General features: G+C 44.2%; 2 protein-coding genes across 8 annotated transcripts in view; both read left to right on the top strand.

The window, feature by feature from the left end:
- NRBP2 (nuclear receptor binding protein 2) overlaps nt 1–10158 on the top strand; it is a 34357-nt gene extending 24199 nt beyond the window's left edge. The window contains exons 15-18 of one of the 5 annotated variants that reach the window (XM_067290040.1): nt 4127–4180; nt 5910–5973; nt 6869–6924; nt 8840–10158. In XM_067290040.1, the coding sequence (XP_067146141.1) occupies nt 4127–4180; nt 5910–5973; nt 6869–6924; nt 8840–8908 (243 nt within the window). In that variant the 3' untranslated portion in view covers nt 8909–10158. Of the gene's footprint in view, nt 1–104; nt 457–3527; nt 3612–4126; nt 4181–5909; nt 5974–6868; nt 6925–8839 lie in introns of those variants that run through there. The other 4 variants (XR_010883261.1, XM_067290041.1, XR_010883262.1 and 1 more) reach the window with 4 other exon arrangements.
- A 1640-nt stretch (nt 10159–11798) lies between these two features.
- PUF60 (poly(U) binding splicing factor 60) overlaps nt 11799–21965 on the top strand; it is a 32854-nt gene continuing 22687 nt past the window's right edge. For 2 of the 3 annotated variants that reach the window (XM_067290039.1, XM_067290036.1), the window contains exon 1: nt 11799–11858. In XM_067290039.1, the coding sequence (XP_067146140.1) occupies nt 11832–11858 (27 nt within the window). In that variant the 5' untranslated portion in view covers nt 11799–11831. The remainder of the gene's footprint in view (nt 11859–21965) is intronic. The other variant, XM_067290038.1, reaches the window with a different exon arrangement.

Here is a 21965-nt window from a genome sequence, read left to right as displayed (position 1 = left end):
CCTGGTGAAATTCACTTATAATTGTCCTCAGTTGTGGGATAGTAGCTCTGAAAGCACTACAACTGAATTTCACAGATTGTTTAACTGTGACAACCCTTCCACAGAAATGGACGGTTCTGCCCTCATCACGTTCCTGGCTGCTTCATTTCATGCACTTCTGCAATGTGTGAAGTCAGCTGGATGATCTGGCTGGAAATAGGTGCTACCAAGAAGAATTTATTTTCAGTTGCATGTGTGAAGTGATAAATTATCACCCAACTACCATCAGCTGTGCTGATACCAAGGGAGAGAACGGGCAGCTGGCAAGTAGAATGCAAGACTTCTGCTCTGCACCACGATAAGAGCAGCTGAAATTCATTGGTGAGCTGGATACCAAGTGCAATCATGCCACTGGGCACAGAGCCTTGGAGTGCCTCCATCCGAGAGGTACTTCAGCACATTCAAGACCACATGGTTGTGAGTTATCATTAACAACAGTTCATTTAAAGTAAAAGAGTTTTTAGCCTCTTTTGGCTTCCTAAATACATTTCATCATTTCATTATGGAAATAATATGCTAGATTAGGTTAAACCAATTGTACTGTGCTGTATTTTTGTGCTAGACCAATTGTGCTGTGTCCTGCAGACATATCTCACTGGCTTGCCTCACTGCCAGACAGTTACTGGTCAGGGCTCACCAGAAGGAATGCTTCCCATCTCCTAGCACTTAATGTGGCCATCTCCCACATCGATCTCGTCAGTTTGGTGAGCAATCCCCTTTTCCCCTCCCCATGCCCATTTTCTGGAATATTAAAACTTGTCTTTAGTTATAGGTGCCCCAGAGGGCTGCAGCACTGACTTATTTGGACCACTGTTTCCAGGAAATAAATGTGCCCTGTGTCTAGAGACTCATTTGAATGTCCTTTAATCACTAGATAAAATGAAAAATAGTTTTATTCCAGCAAAGCAAAGGGTTATATTTCTGACTAGACAAAGAAGTTAGAAAACATGGTAAAAAGTAACAAAAAGAAGAAGATAGACTTAGAAAATATCTGTCATGATGCTGCTGTCCTGCCTGCTCCTGAGCTCCCTGAAGTATTGCCATAGCTGTTGATCCCATGGCCAGTCCATCAATATCAGCCATAGGCATTACCTCAGAACAGGACCCCATAAGGATTCCTCTGTCACAGTTGAGCCTACTGTCACCCGGAGAGTACTTTGTGCAGGTGAATCCTCAGACCAGCTCTGGGGAACTCCTACCTGTCTTTGGTTTTTCATTAGTTAGAGTAGTTTATGATACAAATGTCCAATCTGGCATTATCTCTCTCTCTCTTTTTTTTTTTTAATAGGTTCAAGCCATCATAACTGATACAAAATGTTGGAAAATACCTTATTTTGTATTTTGTATTCTTTGATAGTGGAGGATCTAGAGAGAGATGATGGAGTCAGAGACTATGCCTAAGTTACATGGCTGAATGGTAGGGTAGATGGCAGTGTCTTCCATAACGCTGGAGAAAGGTGAAAGGTCCAGAGGATGTGTCTGGTGCAGGCACTGATACAGATTTATGAGCAGGCAGAGAATATGCTAGCTCCCACACCAGAGTCCCTGGTGCTGTCCTGGGAAGGCATCATGCCCAGGGCAAGAATCCACGTGGAGCAGAGTGGTTTGTAGGCTTCTTCTGCGCTTGAGGTAGCATCATTGTCCTATGCAGATGCCTCAGCTTGGACTGGCAGAAGACTTATTCACAGTCTCTGCGCTGTGTGGATGTTTCCTAATAGCTCTGAAAAACTGGTAGCCTGTAATCCAGTTGGATTTTCTGGAGCCTAAACAACTACTAATTTACCTCCTTCGCCCTTCGGACTCCATGTATCACCTGTGAAGAGCTTTGCACCAGCACCATAGTTCTGTGCACTGCCAGCCCACGGGGAATTGGCTCTTGCTGGGGAGGTTGAGGTGCCAGCACAGCCACAGAGCATGAGTTGCTAAGGATCTCAGAAGCATATTGTTATTATTTGTGTGCTGTTGTACCTTGCCATCACTTAGGAGCAGTACGTGTGAAAGAATGCTCTAGGTTTTGCACAGGGCAAAGGATGACTCCCAAGCCTGCGAGCTCACCCTGTTGGTACAAGACCAGAGAACAGCTGGGCTAGGGGAGAGTGGCACAGGGCAATGAGAAAGTGATTTTGGCTGCTGTGATGTGTGGTGGCTTCAACACCGGGGGCCTAGTGATTTGCAGGTATCACAGCTAAGGAGATTGATAGAGGGATTTCATCAGTGCAGTTCAATTTAGCAAGCAGTTCTGAGAAGAGATAACAGATACAGGTGACCACATGTGTGTTCTGCACACACTCACAGCTCTGCCCACTCCAACTATTATCGGCTCCTGTGCTCCAAAAACAAATATTTGAGCTGTATCAAAATTCAACAAGCAGGCTACAGGGGATGACAACAAATAGGAATACCCATTTTAGTGTGGTACGGCTGCTCCTTTTAGTCCATGTGTCTTCCTGCTGTGATCAGGTAGGTCAGAAAGTTGGGGTGAAAGCCCACAATGCTTCCCTAGAACAGTTTTTCTTCATCATCATAAATGCTATTTACCCTTCATTCCCTGTGGGTGTTAAAAATTGCCCAGATGCTGCAGAATGTGAATAAAATGGCTTGGGCCAATATGTCCATGGTACTATCTTGGACAAAGTAACATTGACACCATCATTATTATACTGCCTCTGGACACTGCATTTAGTTTCGGGCCCCCAGTGCAAGAAAAACATTGAAAAACAGGAGCGAGTACAGCAGAGGATGAAATAGAGACCTCCTGAGGTCTGTTCCCACCTGAATAATTCTGTGATCATGGGCCATCAGGCAGAGAGAGCTGAGGGGCAAGTGGTAATGATGCACTCAGACATCAGCCCTCTCTTTGACAATACTTGCAAGATGCTAGACGGTTCAGCGTGATACGGCACATTAACAAAGGAGTACGCAGCCAGACACTACTGGAGTCACTCAGGGTAAGGACAAGGTGCCTGCCGTAGGTACGCAGTCATGTTGGTTAGCCCTTCTTGGAGGAGAAATGGATGGTCTGGAGAAGATAAAGGTCAGAAGCCAGAGAGTTTCCTGAGTGGGAGAACTAAAAGCCTGGGGATGTTCGTTATAGAGAGGAGCTGTAATAGAGGGGTTAGAGGGGCAGAGGAAGTAACGAGCTTATAACTCGCCCCTGAGCATAAGCTCCAGATGGAGGCGTGGGAATGCACAGCACAGTTAACCTGGGAAAACAAGGCCTCCAACTACCTGCCAGGGCAGGAGGTCAATCAGATCAGAAAAAAATAGACCAATTTCAACAAACAGATTATCTAGTTTATGATTATTTTGTGGAGACTACATATAACTTGTTAGTTCATCTGCATAGCTTCAGGAGCTGGCTGTTTGTCTGCATATAAGTGAAATACTGTTGGAGTCTGCATGGAATGGGAATGTTGATTCCTTACTGGGGTTTCTGTCTGCTGGGCTGATCAATTGCATGCTGTCTCTCTGGCTTTCCTTTTTTGCAGATAACATGACTTCTGGTGTGAAACATTTTATCACTTCATAGAACCTTGAAGCTGACATACTAATAAAAAGCATTATTTATCTAACATATTTGAATGTCCTGTGACTAAAGCGGCAGTGCTGGGTTTCCAAAAGAAACTCCATATGTCATTTTAGTGATATTTGAGATTTCAGTTTCTCTCTTTTGTTAGTTTTAAGATTGGTTCATCCCATAAGAACGTGAACAAATACCGTATTAAAACATAACCAACAGTTTGGACAGGGCTTCAGGGGAGGCCTTCCCCTGACAAATGGGGCAGAAGAATTCATCCTGGTTGTAAAGTTATTCCAGAATTGCAACTTTTGCAGGGTTTCCTTACCTACCTCTTAATCAGCTGATGTTGGGCACAGTTTGTAACTGGATATTGGACTAAATAAACCTTCAGCTGTTCTACCTGGACAATTCCTAGAAATGTAAAGAGAGGTGAAAGATCAGGTTGGCTGTTGGGATTATGGAGTTTAAGTAGGAATTTGAGAGTCATCTCTGAGAGCATAAATAAAGCAGAGCTGAGGGAGCTAGAGGGGCTGTGGCCAGGATGATATTTATTTTGGCCTCTTCTAGGTGGTGCAAATGCAATGTAACATGGAGCTGAATGAAGACAAGACTCAATGGCACGTACGTAACCAGCCCCACCAACTCCACCAACCCCACCAAGATGAGGCACTGGGGCAAGACCTGCATCTCCAGTATCTGACTGGGACAAAGTTTGGTCTCACTAGTTTGCTCCAGTACCCAAAGGACCCACTCAGTAGTGAGACCAGCATGCTAGGACTGCATGGACATAGAATACCAAGTAGTTCAATCTCACAGCCTAGTAGGAGATGTGGGAGTTGTTAGACACGGTTACACAGATTTGCAGAGACATTTCCTCTAGGCTATATATGAATAATCAGATGACAAATCTCCCCCAGCAGCCCTTCAGCCCAGCTACTAAATACAGTTAAGGTTCCTCCAGGTGTCTCAGTAGTGGCACAGTCACAAGCAGGAGAGAGCAGCCCAGGGAGGAGTTTGGAGAGGCATATGGGCTGGCAGTGGGCAGGATGGTGCCAGGCGATAAGAGGACCACTCTTAATAACAACATAATAGCAAAGCTACTGTGGCTGATAAGTGGTCAGTAGTGCTGGCTGCCAGTTTTCTAGATGGCAGGCAAAGCAATCCTGGCAGTTACCATAAATTAGACTTCTCTCCCCAGCGAAGTAAAGGAACAGTGATTAAGAGAAAAAGCATAAGGCTGATGAGAAATGGAATGAGGATCAGCTCAGAGATTAAATCAGGCCAGGCACACTTTAAACTTGATTTGGTGAGAGACACAAGGTCAGTGAACTGGTGGCTGTCCTGCTGTGTATAAGTGATGCTGAGGCAAATCATCAGCATCGATACATGTGACTGGTCCACACTATGAGTTTTGTTGAAAGAAACCGGCCTTATATTGTAAACAGGTTTGCATACACAAATACACAGTGAGGTGACAAAATGCAGCCTTTCTGCTGCTTGACTGAAATCACCTTCACAAGTGACACTAACCTTCCTCAGAGCTAAGTGAACTCCCCGCCATGAGGCAGTACGTTTGCTGTCCAGAGTGGCTCTTGCATGTGTGCAGCCAGTGCATCCAGGCGTGCATAAGCTGCAGCATGCAACACCTGTCAGTTTGAGCTGAAATGTTTTATGATGCACCCAGCCTACCTTAATGGACACTATGTCCATTCATGCATCAGGAGTTGGCCCTTCACACATTTCAGTTCCCATGGCCAAGCAGAGAGATAAATGATCCATATGTGACCCTGGGAAGATCCTGCATTCAGCCTCAAAGGCTTGTGATTTGAAGCAGAGGAAGAAGGATCCTTCTCTTGCATCCTAGGGAGTGCCTCAGAGCCTACACTCACCTCCACTCCTCATCTCTAGTCAGCAGGTATCTCTTGGCCAGAGAGCTTCTGATCAAAATCTTCCCTCCAGCTAACAGCATTCCATGGATACAGTTCTCCTTTCCCAAAAAAGACTTCTCACCTTTGATCATGCCCCTTTATAATAAAAGAAACCCTAAGAAGAGCAAAGCCATCTCCCCGCTCTGGCTGCAGGACACAAAGTCCTTGGTATCTTTGTGTGGACATCTTTTAACTCTGCCTCTTTCCAGTTTAACAGCTGAAGGTTAGCTGTGACTGTTGAGAGAGAGAATATTTCCCTGAGACATTCAAACTATCCCCTCCACAAAGACATCCAGCATGTCAGTAGTTACCAGCATCACCCGTACTCGCCCCTGCCAGCAGCTTCTAGTGCTGATGGAAGAGTCAGCACCTTTCTTAGGGAGAAACCGGTGTCTGTAAAGTGCACTCTCTTCTTTCTGCAGCTCACTCTCCTGCTGATCCTGGAGGACAAATTGCATCGACAGTTGAGCTACGACTTGCTGCCAAGTAGGTTTACTTTCAAGTTCCATTTTCATGCATAGATGCAGAAGTATTGCCTGATGGCCCTGGTCAGATTTAGGCTCAGAAACACTGAGGTCCTGGATCCACAGATTGTGTTTACAGTCAGCTTTTCTTTCCTTCTTGTACTGGGAGACCAGACTAAACCCTAATATTCATGTACCAGTTTTTGTGCTCTCAGACACTGACCTTACAACCTTTGACATGTGTTAGTATCTTGCACCCCAGAGTGAACCATTGGGCCAGCAGGAATATGCATGTCACCCTGAATGTCTGTTAAAGGGGTGACACTGAATTGTCAGGATTGTGCTGGTCAGTTCTTCCCTCATTTCCCAACTTTGGTGCAGTCTCCATGATACCTTTCACAGGAGAAGGTAAACTCTCCTCTGAGGGAGCCCTGTGGCTCTGGGGAAGGGTCTTCAGAGCATGTCCAGCACAGCAGGTTCCTTCTAAAACATGCAGGAGCACCTTATTGCCTTGCAGCCAAACTAAAAGATAAAGCTTAGAAATTCATGCTTGGGAGTTGCTACTTCAGCTTTTTGTGCTTTTTGTCTACAGGGAGTAGCCTGTCTGCTTTTCATGCTGAGCCAAAATAAGCAAAAAATCCCAGTGATATATTGCCAAGACTGTTGTGCTTTGCCTAATTTGGGGCTGGTGCTCATTCCAGCCCAGAACTTTGTGCAACAGTCATTCACTGCTCACCTGTGTGGTCTGTTTGCCCCAGGACTACTTAGCAGTTGCTCAGCCAACCAAAGGTTTATAGTATGTGTCTGCAAAGCAGAATGCAGATGTGCTGTGTTTCAGGATAGGTGCTCTTTACTGGTAGAGGAGGAACTAAGAGATGCATGAAATTTTCTGTTCTCACCATTCCTTGTTTCTGCAGCTGATAATTCCAAGGACTTGGCCACAGAGCTGGTGCACTATGGATTCATCCATGAGGTAAGCCTGCTAGCTGCTCCTCATCATCTCAGCCGTGCATGCCTTGTGCTTTCAACAGCAGTCTCCAAATCCATGCGACACCTTGTGCCTCCGAGGAATAAGGGCTATTTCCTTCCTCTTCTAGCGGCCAGGGAGCAGTCACACAGACCAGCCTGTAGCTCCATGCTGTACTCACTCTGCCTTGTAGTGAGTGACACTTCTGGTTTTTTTGCTCCACGTTCTGCTCATGCCTGACTCCAGGCTGCTGTTTGAATGGCAGCCATATCGCAATGACAGGGTCACAGCATTGATTACATCAAACTTGCAGTGGTTCTGAGATGTGAAAACCAGAAGAGCTGCCACAGACAAGGAAGTTCAGGTCACTTCCCATCTCCCAGAGAAATTGCCCCAATAGCCAGTGTTGCTCAGACAGCTGCTGTTCAGTCACCTGCAAACTTCTGCCTGCCAGAAGAGACCACATACCCCCAGCACTGTACTTCCAGGCTCTCGCTTGGTGGTACAATCCCAAGAAACAGTTCAGATCAGCCCAGTCATTCAAACAGTAGAAAAGCCTCAAGGAAAGACAGCATGGAGAGAATTAAAGATACATTTATTTCTACTTTGTAAAAGTTAGGAATTCTGGGGCTATAGGCAAAGTTTGGAGAATTCCTCATTCTGGATGCTGACATTAGACAAGAAGGGAGTCAGCTTCACTGAGTGAAAAATTTGTGTGAGTAAACCTACGAAAAGTACATTTAGACTTTCTTCCTTTCTTCATCTGAGCATGGTGACTATGCAGCTTGGCACTGAAACACTGGGGTGCTTTCTCCTGTCCTCTGGAAAATAAATAGCATTTGGGGCAATCTAGTGCTGTAAAATATACCTCACTAGCCTGTGTTCCACAGACTGTAAATTACCTTTCTTTTTCTTTCTCCTAGGAGATAACCTCCTTTTAACATGCCTTCCCTTCTCTAACATCTTTTCTACTCCACAGGTACCCACTACCTTTTCTCTCAGATGGTATAACTGATTCTTATCTCATTAAACTCTGAGCAAGTGTCCTGAGCGTGTGTTTAGCTTAGAAGTATCCTGCCTATTTCTGATCTGAAGGACTTGTGTACCCAAATGCTCATCTGGTTTTCCAACTATAGTGGTTGGTCTAACAATATATCACCTATACCTTACAAATCTTGTCTTCAAAATCCAAGTTTTTTCTTAAAATAAAAGTAGTATTGGGTAGGCTATTTAGCAGCAGTAGTGACAACAGGGTGCCTTTGAGCAGCAGTAAAACACCTAGCTCTTTTTTTTTAATTTGAGTGAGAATTTCAAGTTGGTTTCTGGCAATTCCAAAAACCCGTATGACACAAGGTGAGGCTGTTTTGCCCCCTTTACATACCATTGTGTATTTACGTTACTTCTTTCTTAGTGAAAAGACTACTAATTACGATAGAAACCACCTACTCCTGAATGTATAAGAAAAGAGATTTCTGTACAAAATAGTTGCCAAGTCAACAAAAAGCGATGTTAATTTTTCTTTTTGATAGGAATGAGGGTATTATAGAACAGCTAGCCATAGAAAATAACCTTAAATCCAGTGATAAATTAGTTAAGCTTAAATTAAATTAAACAAAAGCTGGACAGGTTTTGTTCTTTTAGATTTTAGATTTAGATCCAAAGAACAGTGTGGTCTTTTGCATTTATATAGCACCCGGCACAGTAAGGCTCCGTTCTTGATAGGTCATGTGATGTTATTCAGTAAATACGATAATGAATAGTAGCATGTTCCAGATGTGCTTGCAAGGTGTACTCTTCCCGTATTAAAAGTCAGATATGAAACCTGATGCCTTGGGATGGAATCATGTAAGGAAAGAGAAGAGACATCCAAGGTATCCAAGCTGAATTAATCCTTTGACTTTTTTTTTTTCTTTTCTTTTAGGATGACTGTGAAAAACTGGCTAACTTCCTGGAAAATGCTTTCCACAAATACCAATCTCCTCCCTTGTGAGTCACCTCACTGCAGTCTGGCGTAGAGTGGTCCCCCTGTACTACAGGGGGTGGGAAGCGTACCAGACTAGAAGAAACCGTGGGGCTCCTGACCGAACTTCCTCCAGCAGGACTGACCAGGCCGCTCACTCCTGACTGAATCTTTACAGTCCATGAGAGGTGTATGCCTTAGCTGTGGTGTGAAAAGACAACAGCAAGTGGAGGAGAAATCCACAAGCACGAGAAATTACATGTGCGTCATGAGAAATCGGGACCAAGCAAGAATACATGTTGTGGTCCTCACTCCTGAAGCAGCAAGCCAGAGAGCTGTGAGGCGGTGGGGGCGTGGGGTAGCACTCCTGCAGCCCCTTGCTGGTGGTGGTTGTGAAGATGCAAAGCTGCTGCAAGAGTCCCCCAAATTGATAAATTTGCCTCTGGGAATGATAAGCTCTTTCACTGCAGGTCCCAAAGCTATTTTTTCCTCTTTGCCAGCTGGTAATACTTACAGAAGGGAGGAAAGGAGCTGGCTTGGAAAGCTCTGGGGCAGTTTGCTATCTGCCACATTCCACTCTTTGTATACAACTTCCCCTGTTCTGTTAAGATTCCCCCAACACAGATGAACCACTGTGATGCTTTTTAATTAGAATTGCACATCTTGGTCTAAGCTGAAGAGAGGACTTTGTGAGCTGGACTTGACATGGCATGGGAAGAAGTTCAAGAAATCCAAATCCATCAGCTGCGTCCTAACATATGGATCAGCAAGTGTCACTGGTGCTGAACAGAACCCTTGTCATTCCCCAGTTTGTCTTATGGCCTTCCAAAATCTCATGACATCTTAAGGAAAAGCCTTGATGTCTCTTCCTTCCCTGTTTCTCCTGTGGTGTTTGGAACTTCAGTCATCAGCCTGGAGAAAGGGGCAATCCTAGCTGCTGAGCATGTCAGGTTCAATTGGTGAAAAATGCAAATAGGAATTATTTGTGTAGCAAAAGCTATGCAGTGCTGCTCCATGCTGTTCACATTGTGCCATGTGGTGCCGGCTGTATCATGCTGTGCTATGCTGGTGTTCTGTGCTGTGCCAGAGTCTCCCTGTGGTACTGCCTGCATTACGCTGCCCTGGCTTCGCTGTGCTGCGGCAATTGTATTACGCTGGGCTGGGTCCGCCGTGCTAGGATGCTATGAGCTGAGCTGTCAAATTGTGCTGTATTTTCCCAGTTGTGCTAAGCTGTGCCAACTTTACAGAGACTGACAAATCAATAAAGCCATTGAAAGTAACTCACAAGAGGAGTCGATGCACTGAGCAAAGCGCTCCAGAATTTCTTAGTCGCTCTTACAACTTAAACCAAGAAGATGTGAAATAGCTTCCTTGAGTTCAGCAGGCTTATCCACAGAGTCAGGTAAATTGGGTAGAGAAGGATTTCAGTGAAGAAGCATCATACAGCTGCTTGATTCAGAGATTATTCTTTTTCTCTAGAACAACCCTGCACTTGACTCTACAAACTGGTAACTTCCTTCATTTACCATCTGTCTCATTTCTGCAATGAGCAGTAACCCATTTCACCTGGCTGAATTCCTTGTTTAACATTGTCACAGCTCAGTTTGATTGATGGATTTCCCTTCTGCTGACCATGCTGCGCTCAGCAATGGTGAGTTGTTAGCCAGCTACTGCAGGATGTTTTGAATATGTGACAGGCTGCACTGGCACTAGCAACAACCTGAGCGTAAGAATGGAAATCCTGCAGTCACATTTGCATGTTTCTTGTAATTCCTGCCCATATATTATAATTATGGTATTGCACACCTTTTAGTAAAGTATCTAGTCTTAATTTAAAGATTGCGTAACATAGGAATCCATTGTGTCTCATTAATAAGTAATGTTTTCCAGTGGTTAACTGGAAACGGCCTGTTTTAGACTGGAAATAAGGTACATTAGTTTTTATGTTCAATTCAAATACTGTACCTTTATCTGCTAGATGAAAAGAACCTTTGCAATCTAAGACTTTCTCATCAGATAGGTACTTGGATGTTAAGTCATCTTTTAGCTGCTTTTGATAAGCCTTTTCAGCTTGAATTTTCTAAATCTTTTACCATTAAGATAGACTTTCAGAATCTGTAAACTTCTTACAGCTTTCTCCTTAACATTTCCCAGCCTCTCAGCACCTCTTTTGCAGCATGTCAACAGGCCACAATACTCTGGTGCTAGTTTAACAGTGTAGTGTAACAACACACCTCTCTGCCTTACTGAAGGCATTTTTCTTTCAAAGCCATATTGGGAATGTGCATTCAGTGGTGTCTTTCGTGGGCCCTCTGTATGTCAAAGCAGCATTTCTCCAGGTCACCTGTTTCAGGCTGCTTGACCTTGCCATTACTTGCAAGTTTAAAATCGTACATCGGAGGCTGGACCCGCGTGGAGAGAATAAAGAGCAGAGAGGAAAGGCTGGGGACGAGCTCGGGCGGCAGGGCGAGGTTTCGCTTCAGCGGTTCTCGGCTGACGCGCCCCGCAGGCGCCCTCAAAGTCCCCATTCAGCACACACGGCTCTGCCAGGGCGCCGCAGCCAGCGGCTCCCAGCTGCGGGGGGCCGCACGCAGACCAAGGGCTGCTGTGGTGCTCGGGACCCTCCGTTTTTAGCGTCCTCCAGCACGTTAAAGCATCGCCTCTGTCCCCGAGGCGGCGCGGCCCAGCCGGGCGGCGCCCCCCCGCCTCAGCGAAGGGGTCGCCCCGGCAACGGCGCCCCGGCGGGCCCCGCCCGGAAGCGGAAGCAGCGAAGAGCTCGCGCCAACCGCTCCCCCACCAGCCCCGGGGCACGCGAGGCTCCGGAGTTCTCGCGATAAAACCTGCCCTCTTTCCCCCTCCAGCCACGCCGGAGATCTCGCGAGAGTTTCCCGGTCCGCGCGCCCCAGAAAGCTGTCGCGAGATTTCCGCGCCGACTGCCGACGGGGTGGACAAAATGGCGGCTACAACGACGATCTCCCTGGTGAGTGGCGCGCCTGCCGCCGTCCCGCGCCGAGCCTGGGCGCGGGCGCCGCCGGCCTGGGCAGCGTCGGGCGTGGCGGCTCGGCTCGGCCGCGGGGTGCCGCAGGCGGGGAGAGCCCCCGGACCCTGCGAGGCCCGGCGGGGCAGGCCTGCGGCGGGGCGCGTGGCGGGCCGGGCGCCTCGTCTCGTCGCGCTCGGCTGCGCCGCGGTCGGGCCCTTGTGCTGGGCCCGGCGGCGCGATCGGCCGCGGGCGGGGAGCCCCGGACTGCTGCTGCGGGGGGGGGGGGGGCGGCTGCGGGCCGTTCGTCAGCCGCGGGCGGCCGTTCCCGTGGCTCTCGTGTAACGGGGATCCTGGTTTCGTGCTCCCGGAGGCTCTTTGCCTGAAAATCCCCCTGTCACAGTGGAAAGGGCTTGTGCCACCTTTCTGACGATGCCCCCTGCTGAAATCTGCCTGAACGCCCCCACTTCCCCCGAGAAGTTAGCTGGGTTCCCTGAGCAGCTAACTACCCGGTCGGAGCTAACCAGACTGACTCAGGCTGAAGTGAGCTAGAGAGCTCTTGCAGCAGTGCGGAGTGAATGATGAGGCGCTTCTAGGGGTGATATCGATGGCTGAGGCATTATCTGTCGTGTGCTTTCTAGATATCGTGTGTGTTTAGCATGTGCTTTATAACAGCTTTGGGGTTTAGGAAGTAGGCTTTCACTGTACAGGGATATGCAGAGGCTGCTTTCCTCGGTTTTGTTTGATGGTTTCAAAAATTTGCTTGTTAGATCTAGCTAGATGTCAGCCTTTTTAGAAGGTCTCATCAGAGGCTTTTCTCTCCCAGAGCAGTATAGACCTACACACAGGTCATTGAGGTGACACCACTGAGGTTAAAATGTAAGCTATTGAGTACTTTTCCATGGCAATAGGATTTTGGTGCCTAGTGGGTGGTAATTATTCTTATATTTGCTGTTGTTTCTTTTATGTCTTCATCAAAGGATCCCAACACTGTTAATCTTTATTGTTATGAGAGTTCTTCATATTTTCAGTACGCTCTAGAGGGCCCCCCTGAAGGGACTGGTAATGTAAGAAGGCAGAAGAATGTCATTTCGGAGTTTTTTTCTTTTGTGAATTAGCCTTAAACAGAAGAAAGTATTTCATTGAGATGCTATCTGGGTCTTCCTAGGACTTTCTTTTTTATTTTTGACCAACTATGGAATTGTGTAAAATGAAGATATGAAACCTATTGAGTGTCAAGCCTCTAGGGAAGGTAGCCTCTAACGTTCCTAACGTGATAGTTGTGGATGCTGGGGAACTACAAGGCAATTTCTTTCATAGCAAATGTTGGATCTTTCTCATTAGCAGAACTAATTCTAAAGATTCTCTGTTTTTCTTCAAGGATCTACTTTTAAACTGTGAAGGAGCTGTCCTTCATGGTATTCCTTTTTTGGTTTCACAAATGTTGGTGCGTATAACCAGGAGCAAATATGGATAATTCATGCTTTGATTCCCTTCTTGTCTTTGCATATACAGGCATTTATTAAGCTTGGGGACTTGCCTGCTTAATACTGAGAATGAATGTGTGATGTTAAATATGATTCCAAAGACAAAGCCAAAAGAGCGTCACATTGCCTAGCGAGTGTGCGTGTGACTACATCAGCAAAACTTCTGCTTTTCCTCAAAATTAAGGTAGTGCCTGTTCTTTATTTCACATCACACAGGCAGTTCCTTTGATGTCACTATATCTTTTGGTATATGCCATATAAAAAGTGACAATACATGCATTTCAAACCCAGCCTAATTGGCTAGCTTTATAATGAACAGCCACTGCGTGGTTTCACTGTGTGGAAGTGAAATGATGCAGTCAAACAGAAGACTGTCAGAGTTGCAAGCGAGCTTACAATAATTTATCAGTGCCTTACAGAATAAACAGAAAAATAAAGAACTTGCTTCAGAGATTTTATTTTTTTATTATGTATATGTGTGTGTGTATATATATAAAATCTGTTATAAACAGATACGATCAACACTGTAAAAGGAGCTATTGTGTTACTTTTTTACAATCTGGCATTTGGAATGAATATTTTCAAGGCAACGGGCACAAACTGAAACACAGACAATTCCATCTGAACATGAGGAAATACTTTTTCACTGTGAGGGTGACAGAGCACTGGAACAGGTTGCGCAGAGAGGTTGTGGAGTCTCCTTCTCTGGAGATATTCAAAACACGCCTGGACGTGATCCTGTGCAACGTGCTCTAGGTGACCCTGTTTGAGCAGGGGGGCTGGACTAGATGATCTCCAGAGGTCCCTTCCAACCTCAGCGATTCTGTGATTCTGTGTGAAGGGCTGAGCATAGTACAGCCATGAGAAGTTTGATTATTTTTTGTTTAGCTAGCTTCCAGACACCAAACATTCAAGCTTAAACCCATTAGCTTATAGTATCAGCATAAATTCAGAGAGGTATAATTATGTTACAGATCAAGGATTGCATGGTGTCCAAAAAAAGTAAGTCTTTCTGAGGTGATTATTCCTGGAACTAGGAGCAAGGCATGGACGTTACTTGGTGTCTTCAGAGTCATATGGGCTCTGTGAATTTAAAGTTTAGTTTCAGAGCTGGCGCTACTGTGGTGGGTGGCTGTATCAGCCGGAGCAAGGAGGTGGCAGTAGCCCCCAGACGAGGACAAGGAGGCGGCAGCAGGAGTCCTGTGGTGGAAGGAGAAGCGTAAGTACTGGGACAGGTATGGGAAGTGAGGAACAGGCTTCAGACTTGGAATATGTTGTTCTAACTCAGCAGTGTTTGCCCAAGGAAGACTGCCTCTGTTGGTACATCTGTCATTGCTGGCATATGTTGGGAAGAAGCAGTAGCTATCATGACCAAAGAAAATTAAAGGATTAGTTAGAAGAAAAGTCTTGAATAGAGTAAGAATGCAAGGCTTGATATGCAAGGAAGTGGCCTTTTTGTTTCACTTGCTCCCAGATTAGGCGGTATCTCAGTGTTTGAAGGATATATTGTAAGAGACAGTTTTCCAGGAACAGGAATTCCAGCTTGAAAGGTGCTGCATGCTTTTATTTTAAACTTCAGGACATGTTAAGCATCTTAAATAGTGCATTCATTCTTGCCATTGTGATATTTCTCTCAATGAGTTAAGAACTCCCCCCCTCTTCCCCCCCCCCCCCCCGGTGGAATTTTTCATCATTTGCGTGTTGGTTTTGAGAGATGCATTCTGATCAAAAAGATCTCACTGGAAATGGACAAGAACAGCCTGTATCATGTGTTTATTCATCAGTATTTTCATGGCTGTGTTGTACCTTGCTGTGCTAAAAAAACAGAAATGTGGTCTTAGCTTTAAAGTTCTTAAAATGAAGATGCAATTCAAAGGTTCCAGCAACCAACTTTTGCATGAGGATCCCAGGGTTCTTTCCTTAAAAGTTCAGCACTAATGCCTCCAGCTCTTTTACATGCAATTTCCATGCTGGAAAGAAAACTGACTGCTTTATGATATGACCAAGAAGTAGGCCTGAAGAAAGTTCAAAACTTCTGCAGTCTGTGAGGACAGCTTCAACACTTATTTTGCTCGGGGACAATCTAAACCATGAAGGCTGGATAGAAGAGCTTTTAAAGCTAAGGACAAAGCCTCTTCACTTGAGGAACACAGTTCTGGAATTTAATAAGCTTAGATTTTGCTTTCAGCTAGCTTTCTGGAAGTAGATTTCCAGTATAGGCACTGCTACTGTCCTGGAAGCAGTCAAATAGGAAAATAATTAAAAAACAGAGGGGTTTTGTCTCTCAAAAGGAGATCTTGCAGGGAGCCTGAGGTGGTCTTGTTGGTTCTAAGTCAAAGATACGAAATGTCTGATTCATTTCAAATGTACTGTATGCTTATCAGATGATACAAATCTACCTTATATTGAGCCCATGAGTTAACATTTATTGAATGTATCTTATATAAAAGTCATCCAGTTTGATTAGAATACAAGATGGGAATCATCACTTCTTTAGCTAGCTTGTTCTTTTTTTAGTCTTGCCCCTGAGAAAAACAGTCCTTATTTCTCATTTGAATTTTAGATTTAGGCAGACATTATACTGTATACCAAAGTAGTTTTGCAACTATAATTTTACTTAGTGCCAAATGATAGTGATAATGATAAAATGTTTCTGTTACTGTATTGTGTTACCGGGAATGTTACTGTTGTGGCCCACTCCATTGTTATCCTGAATTAGTTTTACCTGCTTTCTCTCTCTCTTCCCTCTGTATATTTTTTTTCAACACTTGCTTGTGATTCTGCTGTCCCTACAAGTGTTACCATAGGTCCTGCTCCTTGGCTTGCAGCACAGGCAGATTTCCAGTATGGCAAGCTCTCTTCCTCCTGACATCATAGCCACAGCAGATCTTTTTCTCCTCTTGATGCGGTCTGCATGTGTAGGAGCCCAGTCAGTCAGCTTAAGCTGACTGATATGTGCATGTAAGATGAAAGACTGCAATACCTATTACCTCCTGTTCCCCTCCCAGCTATTATTTGAAACCTGGACAGCTTCAGGTGTGTCTGATGCAACAAACAGCCTTGGTTCATTTTAAAAGAAGGATAGGAGGAAGAGAAAAGTTGCTGAGCTATTCCATGGTCCTGGCTCTCTACCGAACCAACAGTTACCTCTCCTGGAAAACAAACTACTGAATATCTACATATGCTGCTCTGTGTTGGTATTTGGTGCTCCCCAGCATCCTAGTAATCATCAACCACATAACTGTTTGTGGAAGCTGCCAGACCTTCTAGAACTACAGCCAAGAACCTGGAGAGACACTCTCAGCAACCTCCTTCTTCCTGCATGTTCCCTGTAGTCAGATCAGTGACATGGTTGCAATATGGAGATGCCATGTGTCAGACGTGGCACTTAGACTGTTTGCATGACCATGATGATAAAGCTTGTCCTTTGGGGACAAATACAGATTTGGTAATCCTGAGCAGTGGGGGTTGGGTGGGTTTTTTTTTGTTTAGTTATTACACACAAGCACGTGCACACACGTGGTTTGTCAGGACTGCCACATTGTCAGAGGGAGGGTGTGAGTGGTTTCGAAGAGCAAAGGAAGTACCGTCCCATGTCCCTGTGAGGGACGTAGTTAAGGAAGGCACTGCCATATGTTGTTCCTGGTACAGACTTTATCTACCCAACAAGTAAGTGTTTTGTCTGATTCTTTTCAGTAACTGCCGGAATGGTATTGTACTTTTTAGAACGAGCCTAGTGGGCATTTAATTTAGCAGGTAAGGGGAAACTTTAAGAAGGGCCGCTGTGAAGATAGAACCCAGCTCGGAAAAGATTTGACCAGGAGGTGCTGGGGAACAAATGTGTAGCTTCTGCTCTGGGAGCCATGGCTAGATGACTGCCTGAGACATTCAAGGCCAGTGTGAGACAACAGAGGAGTATTTTTAGCAAAGGTGAAACAGGAAGGCATAACAAGGCTTTCAGGCATGGTTTAGGGCCTGGGAGTGGGGACTACTCTCAGGATGGAGAGACAGAAAAGCAGGCTAATGCATTCATCCATGTGACTTTCAGTTGACCACCAATTTTTTTGTTGCAGCAGCTGTCATCTTTGACAGTCATTTGAAATAATAACCATGTAATAAAGGCTGCTCCTGATTTGCTTCTGGAAAAGCCTCTAAGTAATTGCAAGTTATGTTCTTAAGACCTTGTGGATGCTCTTTTTCTGTGAAACGATCCTCTGCCATGACTTGAAACCTTATTAATATATGGCTTATAGTGTTCCTTTTATCATTACAGTGTAATACTTGGGTTCTAAATGTAACAAAGGATGAGCTGGGAAGGGGGAAACCCATACCCCAGTGGAACAGGGAGAGGGGAGTCTAGCCCTTTTTTTGCTCTGTAAAGGGAGGTAAGGAAGGAGTCCCACAGATCCATCCCGGAAAGTAATATGCCTTTTCTTGCAGGTTGTTTGAAGCCTCACTAACCAGATCAGAAAAGCAGCAATTACTACTAATTCTTTTGTTATTTCACTTTTGTGTTTCTTAAAAGGTATAAATGTGGTCAGTTATCTAGCTGCTGAACTAATCCTTCAATGCTTTTATTTGTGAGCCACATCCAAAACCGTCGCTTGGACCTTGTAATAGTGAAAGCAGTCAGTTTTCAAAACTAGTATGGGTAATTTTGCAAGGGTTATGAAGAGCAAGCTTCAGCTTTCATAATTTTTTTAATTCCTTAACGTTACTGAAATTACTTCACCTTTCCATTGTTAGTTGGATTGCTCTTGCTGCTACCTTTGGTATAAGGAACCTGTAGTATGCAAACACCACAAGTAATTTATTGAAACATCCACAGGGTTGTCTTCTGAAGCATTTTACTGAAGTCAGCTGTCTTGAGGGGGGTATAGCTTAGAAGTACAACAGGACAGTCCTGCACAGATATTTTCAGTACTGAACATTTTAAATATTAGTGTAAAATGCCAAAATATTAATACAGAATTGTAACTTATTAATTGCATGCAAGCTTTGAGGTTTTTGAAGAGTGTCAGCAGTACACGCATACATTCTTCAGCAGGAAGACAACTGTCAGCAGCAGGCAGAAATTACAAAGGTGTTAGTAGTAATATGTTCTTTTCAAATGTCTCAGAGCTCTGCTTATAGAAAGGTTCCCTTGCCAAGATTAAATCTGTACCATAGAGATGGAGAAATAACAATTTTTAGAACCTCGTGAAAATATTAAATGCAAAGTATTGAATACCCAGACTCAAAGTCTTTCTTAAATGGAATTGAAAAGCTCTCCCATAGCAACTAATGAAAATCTTTTTTTCTTTGGGATCAATTTCTTAATCACATAGTGATGTAATGGTACTGGCCATTCAATATATTACCTGTACCTGGAAAATTTAAGTACTGTTGCCAGCCAATTTGGAACTATTTGACTGTAGCGGGGATAAAATCAGCATAATGTTTTTCAGTATCTTGACGTGATCTGTTAGATTTTGTTGACTCATGTCAGCCTTTGTAAGCAATATCAAGAAGCTTGTCTGAAGCGAAAAAATCCAGTTGTAAGTTGCTTAAGAGGCTCTAAATTTAATATTGATAAAGTACTGACAGTTACAGTGCAAAAATAGATATTAATCTTTAAAATGGAAGAAACTCTTTCTTCTGACATTCTAAGAGAAAAGCAAATGCGATGCAAACAGCCACCGTTGTGCCATTTCACACCTTCATTCACATGGATGAACCAGCTGAGCATCTGTGCTTACTTTAGAACAACTTGCTTTCTTGCAACAGCAGAAAGAGCTAATTGCAAGCCACTGTGAAAGTTCAGACCTAACATAGACTAAGCTGTCAGTATATTCAATATAATAAGAGATGCCTTCACAGTTGTTGGATTTTTTGTTATACCCTCAAAGGTATTTTATAGCTGTGAAATTCATTCTGCTTTTCAGGCAGACACATCTGGTAAAATAAAAGACAGTCGAAACATCTCCAACAAAGAGTACGTTAATATAAATATTAGGGGTCTCCAAAACTGTGGACTTTGGGACTGAGGGTACTCCTTCCTAGTCCACCAGATTTGACTCTGGTATTCTCTAAGACCTAGAGGTTCCTTCCATCCCAGTTCTGTTGGTGAAAAGCAGCTTCTCTGGTTCCCAGATCCAGGCAGCAGCAAGGCTGAGCACTTATTTCAGAGTGTGCGCACGTGCTGTTGACATGGCTGGCTACCCAGGTCAACACAGACAGAAACCGGTGCCTTTACTGACACCCACATACGCACACCACTTGCATGAACATGAGCAGCACAGTGGCCTGATACTGTTACCAGTGTTGAAGTCCTCTGGGGGAATGAATGTGTGCACGTGCATGCGCTCACGCTTACACTCGCGCTCTATGGGTCGCACCAGTAGCTGCCCTGTAGATCTCCTGTCTCCCCCAGCTGCTTACACCTGGATCTACAAGCCCCTGAGGTTCATGGTCCCACTTTCGTTGCTGGCGGTCTGACTTCTTGTCATCTTGCATACGTATACCCCCAATCTTTGGGTCACTCCAGTAGCTGGTATTAGCTGCTCAGCCTTTCCAGGAGTTGGCCCCTAGACCTCCTGTTTCCCCCAGCTGCTGGCATCTGGACCTGTGAGGTTTGCTGTCCCGCTCCAGTGGGTCCAACGTGCTTGCTGGTGCTCAGACCTCTTCTCCTGCTTGATGGCTAGTCCAGCTTGAAGTTTGCTTCACGCACACAATCAGAATGGAGAGTACATCCACACAGAAGATAGTTAGAAATGGGATTTAATGAGACTCTGAGATAGACTGTGGTGGTCAGTGCCAGGCTCCAACCAGTGTACTGGCCAACTCCCTGTTTATACTCACCCGGCCCCTTTATCTGCTTTCTCCTCTGTTTTCCCATGCTTCCTCCCCAATCCACGCTGATCCCTCCTTTTCCCCACCTTTGATCCTGCCCCTAACCACCCCACGATAATTCTTGTAGGTTCCCACCATACCCCTGAAACATCAGTATCTGAACTTCAGGATCATTCAGAAGCAAAAAGTAGAAACGACTCTTGCACGTTTATAGCTTGGCTGTAGCTCTCTGCTGTCTTTATTGCAATGGCTGATACTACTTGCAGCATGTCTAGGGTTTGACCTAGTATTTCTTCATGGAGAAACCAGAGCAAAACTTTGCTCAGCTGCTGAGACAAAGCTGACAGTATGTGTCTGACAGCGGTCAAGTGTGTACCAAAGAACAGTATGAAAGTGATTGAAGAAATAGGACTGAACCTTTCTCTTCCACATGCTGAATTATAGTTTAATTCACTAAACTGTTAAAGTTAGTCAAACTAGCCATTCTTAATTTTAGCGGCAAATTAATTAGTGTTGCAGTTGTATATATGAATTTGAGATCTAAAATTCAGTTATGGTGTTTATGGGAGAAATATAATTATCTTCTTAGCATGGAAAATATAACTATGCTTTATGTGCAACTTGTAAGGATGAGTGCAAGTTAGTTCAAGGCTGCGTATATTTCATTTTTTTCCCTTTGACCTGAAATTGCTTTTGTAACAAATCTTTCTTTTGCATTTTGGAAATAGTTCATAGTTTCTGTACTGCTATCACTAGCACTATATCTCTCTATAACATGTAGTGGATTATTTATATATGCTCCTGTGGTGACATAGTGGATGATGATACAAAGCTCTTATAAGAGTATAGTTACAAATTTATGCAATTCTGATGAATTTTTCAATAATTCGATTGATTACCTCTTAGCGGTAAGAAACTGAATCACCTGGTATAACTGATCAAATCATTAATGTCTTGGTAAATAAATTTTTATTTTAAGCCAGGGTAATAGTTTGAGACATTCAGTGCCACTGCTTTTGATATTGCTACTGTGAAAGTGTTGCTGCTTGTCACAATTTTAGACATTGGTCCTTGATATGTTTTCACTGTAAATGGTCCTTTAATGCATGGTATTCGCCCCACCTCCAGTGCTGGTGCCTCAGAGTGACTTGCAGTGTTTATCATTTTGCTGTTTGCATAACTTTTTAATCTCCTGAATTTTGTTTGCACTTATGTTGCTTCTGTTCTTCCTACAGCCTTTCTAGGCTATTGACAGTCTGTCAATTTTTTGTTTTTTTTTTTTTTTTTTTAAGTATGTCTCTCTCTCATCAGTTCCATTCCATTTTTAAGGATAAAACCTCTATAGCATTACTCCTCTGTGTTCTGTAATATTATTAGCCCCTTTTCCCACCGCATAATATACTCATGTGCAATTGCTTGCCTGGTGTCATTTGTGTTATCTTCTTGAAATCACAGCTGTGTGAAATAATAGGTCCTTTCCTGTAGGAGGGATGCACATTATTTGTCTGCGAATTCAGTGATAGCAAATTTTTTCAACCAAAACTAAGTTCACTTAAAAATATTTTGTGCAGTTCTGGAGCACTGATGTTGTAGTTATGGGATTCTCTTTTAACTGCTTTGGGGGAAGCAGTCTGTATACTGAGTCTGTTTGTATTTTAATGAGATTAAGGTGAGTTTACAGTGAATACTTCTTATCAGGATGGTTAATTTTTAAGCAGAGCTGGAAACTAGTTTGAGGGAAAAGCATGTATGTGTAAAACTTCTGCCTGCTTGGTTGGCTATACAAACAGTT

The sequence above is a fragment of the Apteryx mantelli genome, chromosome 2, assembly GCF_036417845.1.
Source record: "Apteryx mantelli isolate bAptMan1 chromosome 2, bAptMan1.hap1, whole genome shotgun sequence".
NCBI lineage: Eukaryota > Metazoa > Chordata > Aves > Apterygiformes > Apterygidae > Apteryx > Apteryx mantelli.
Note: the sequence above shows the minus strand (reverse complement) of the source record. Positions and strands in the feature narration are given on the sequence as shown.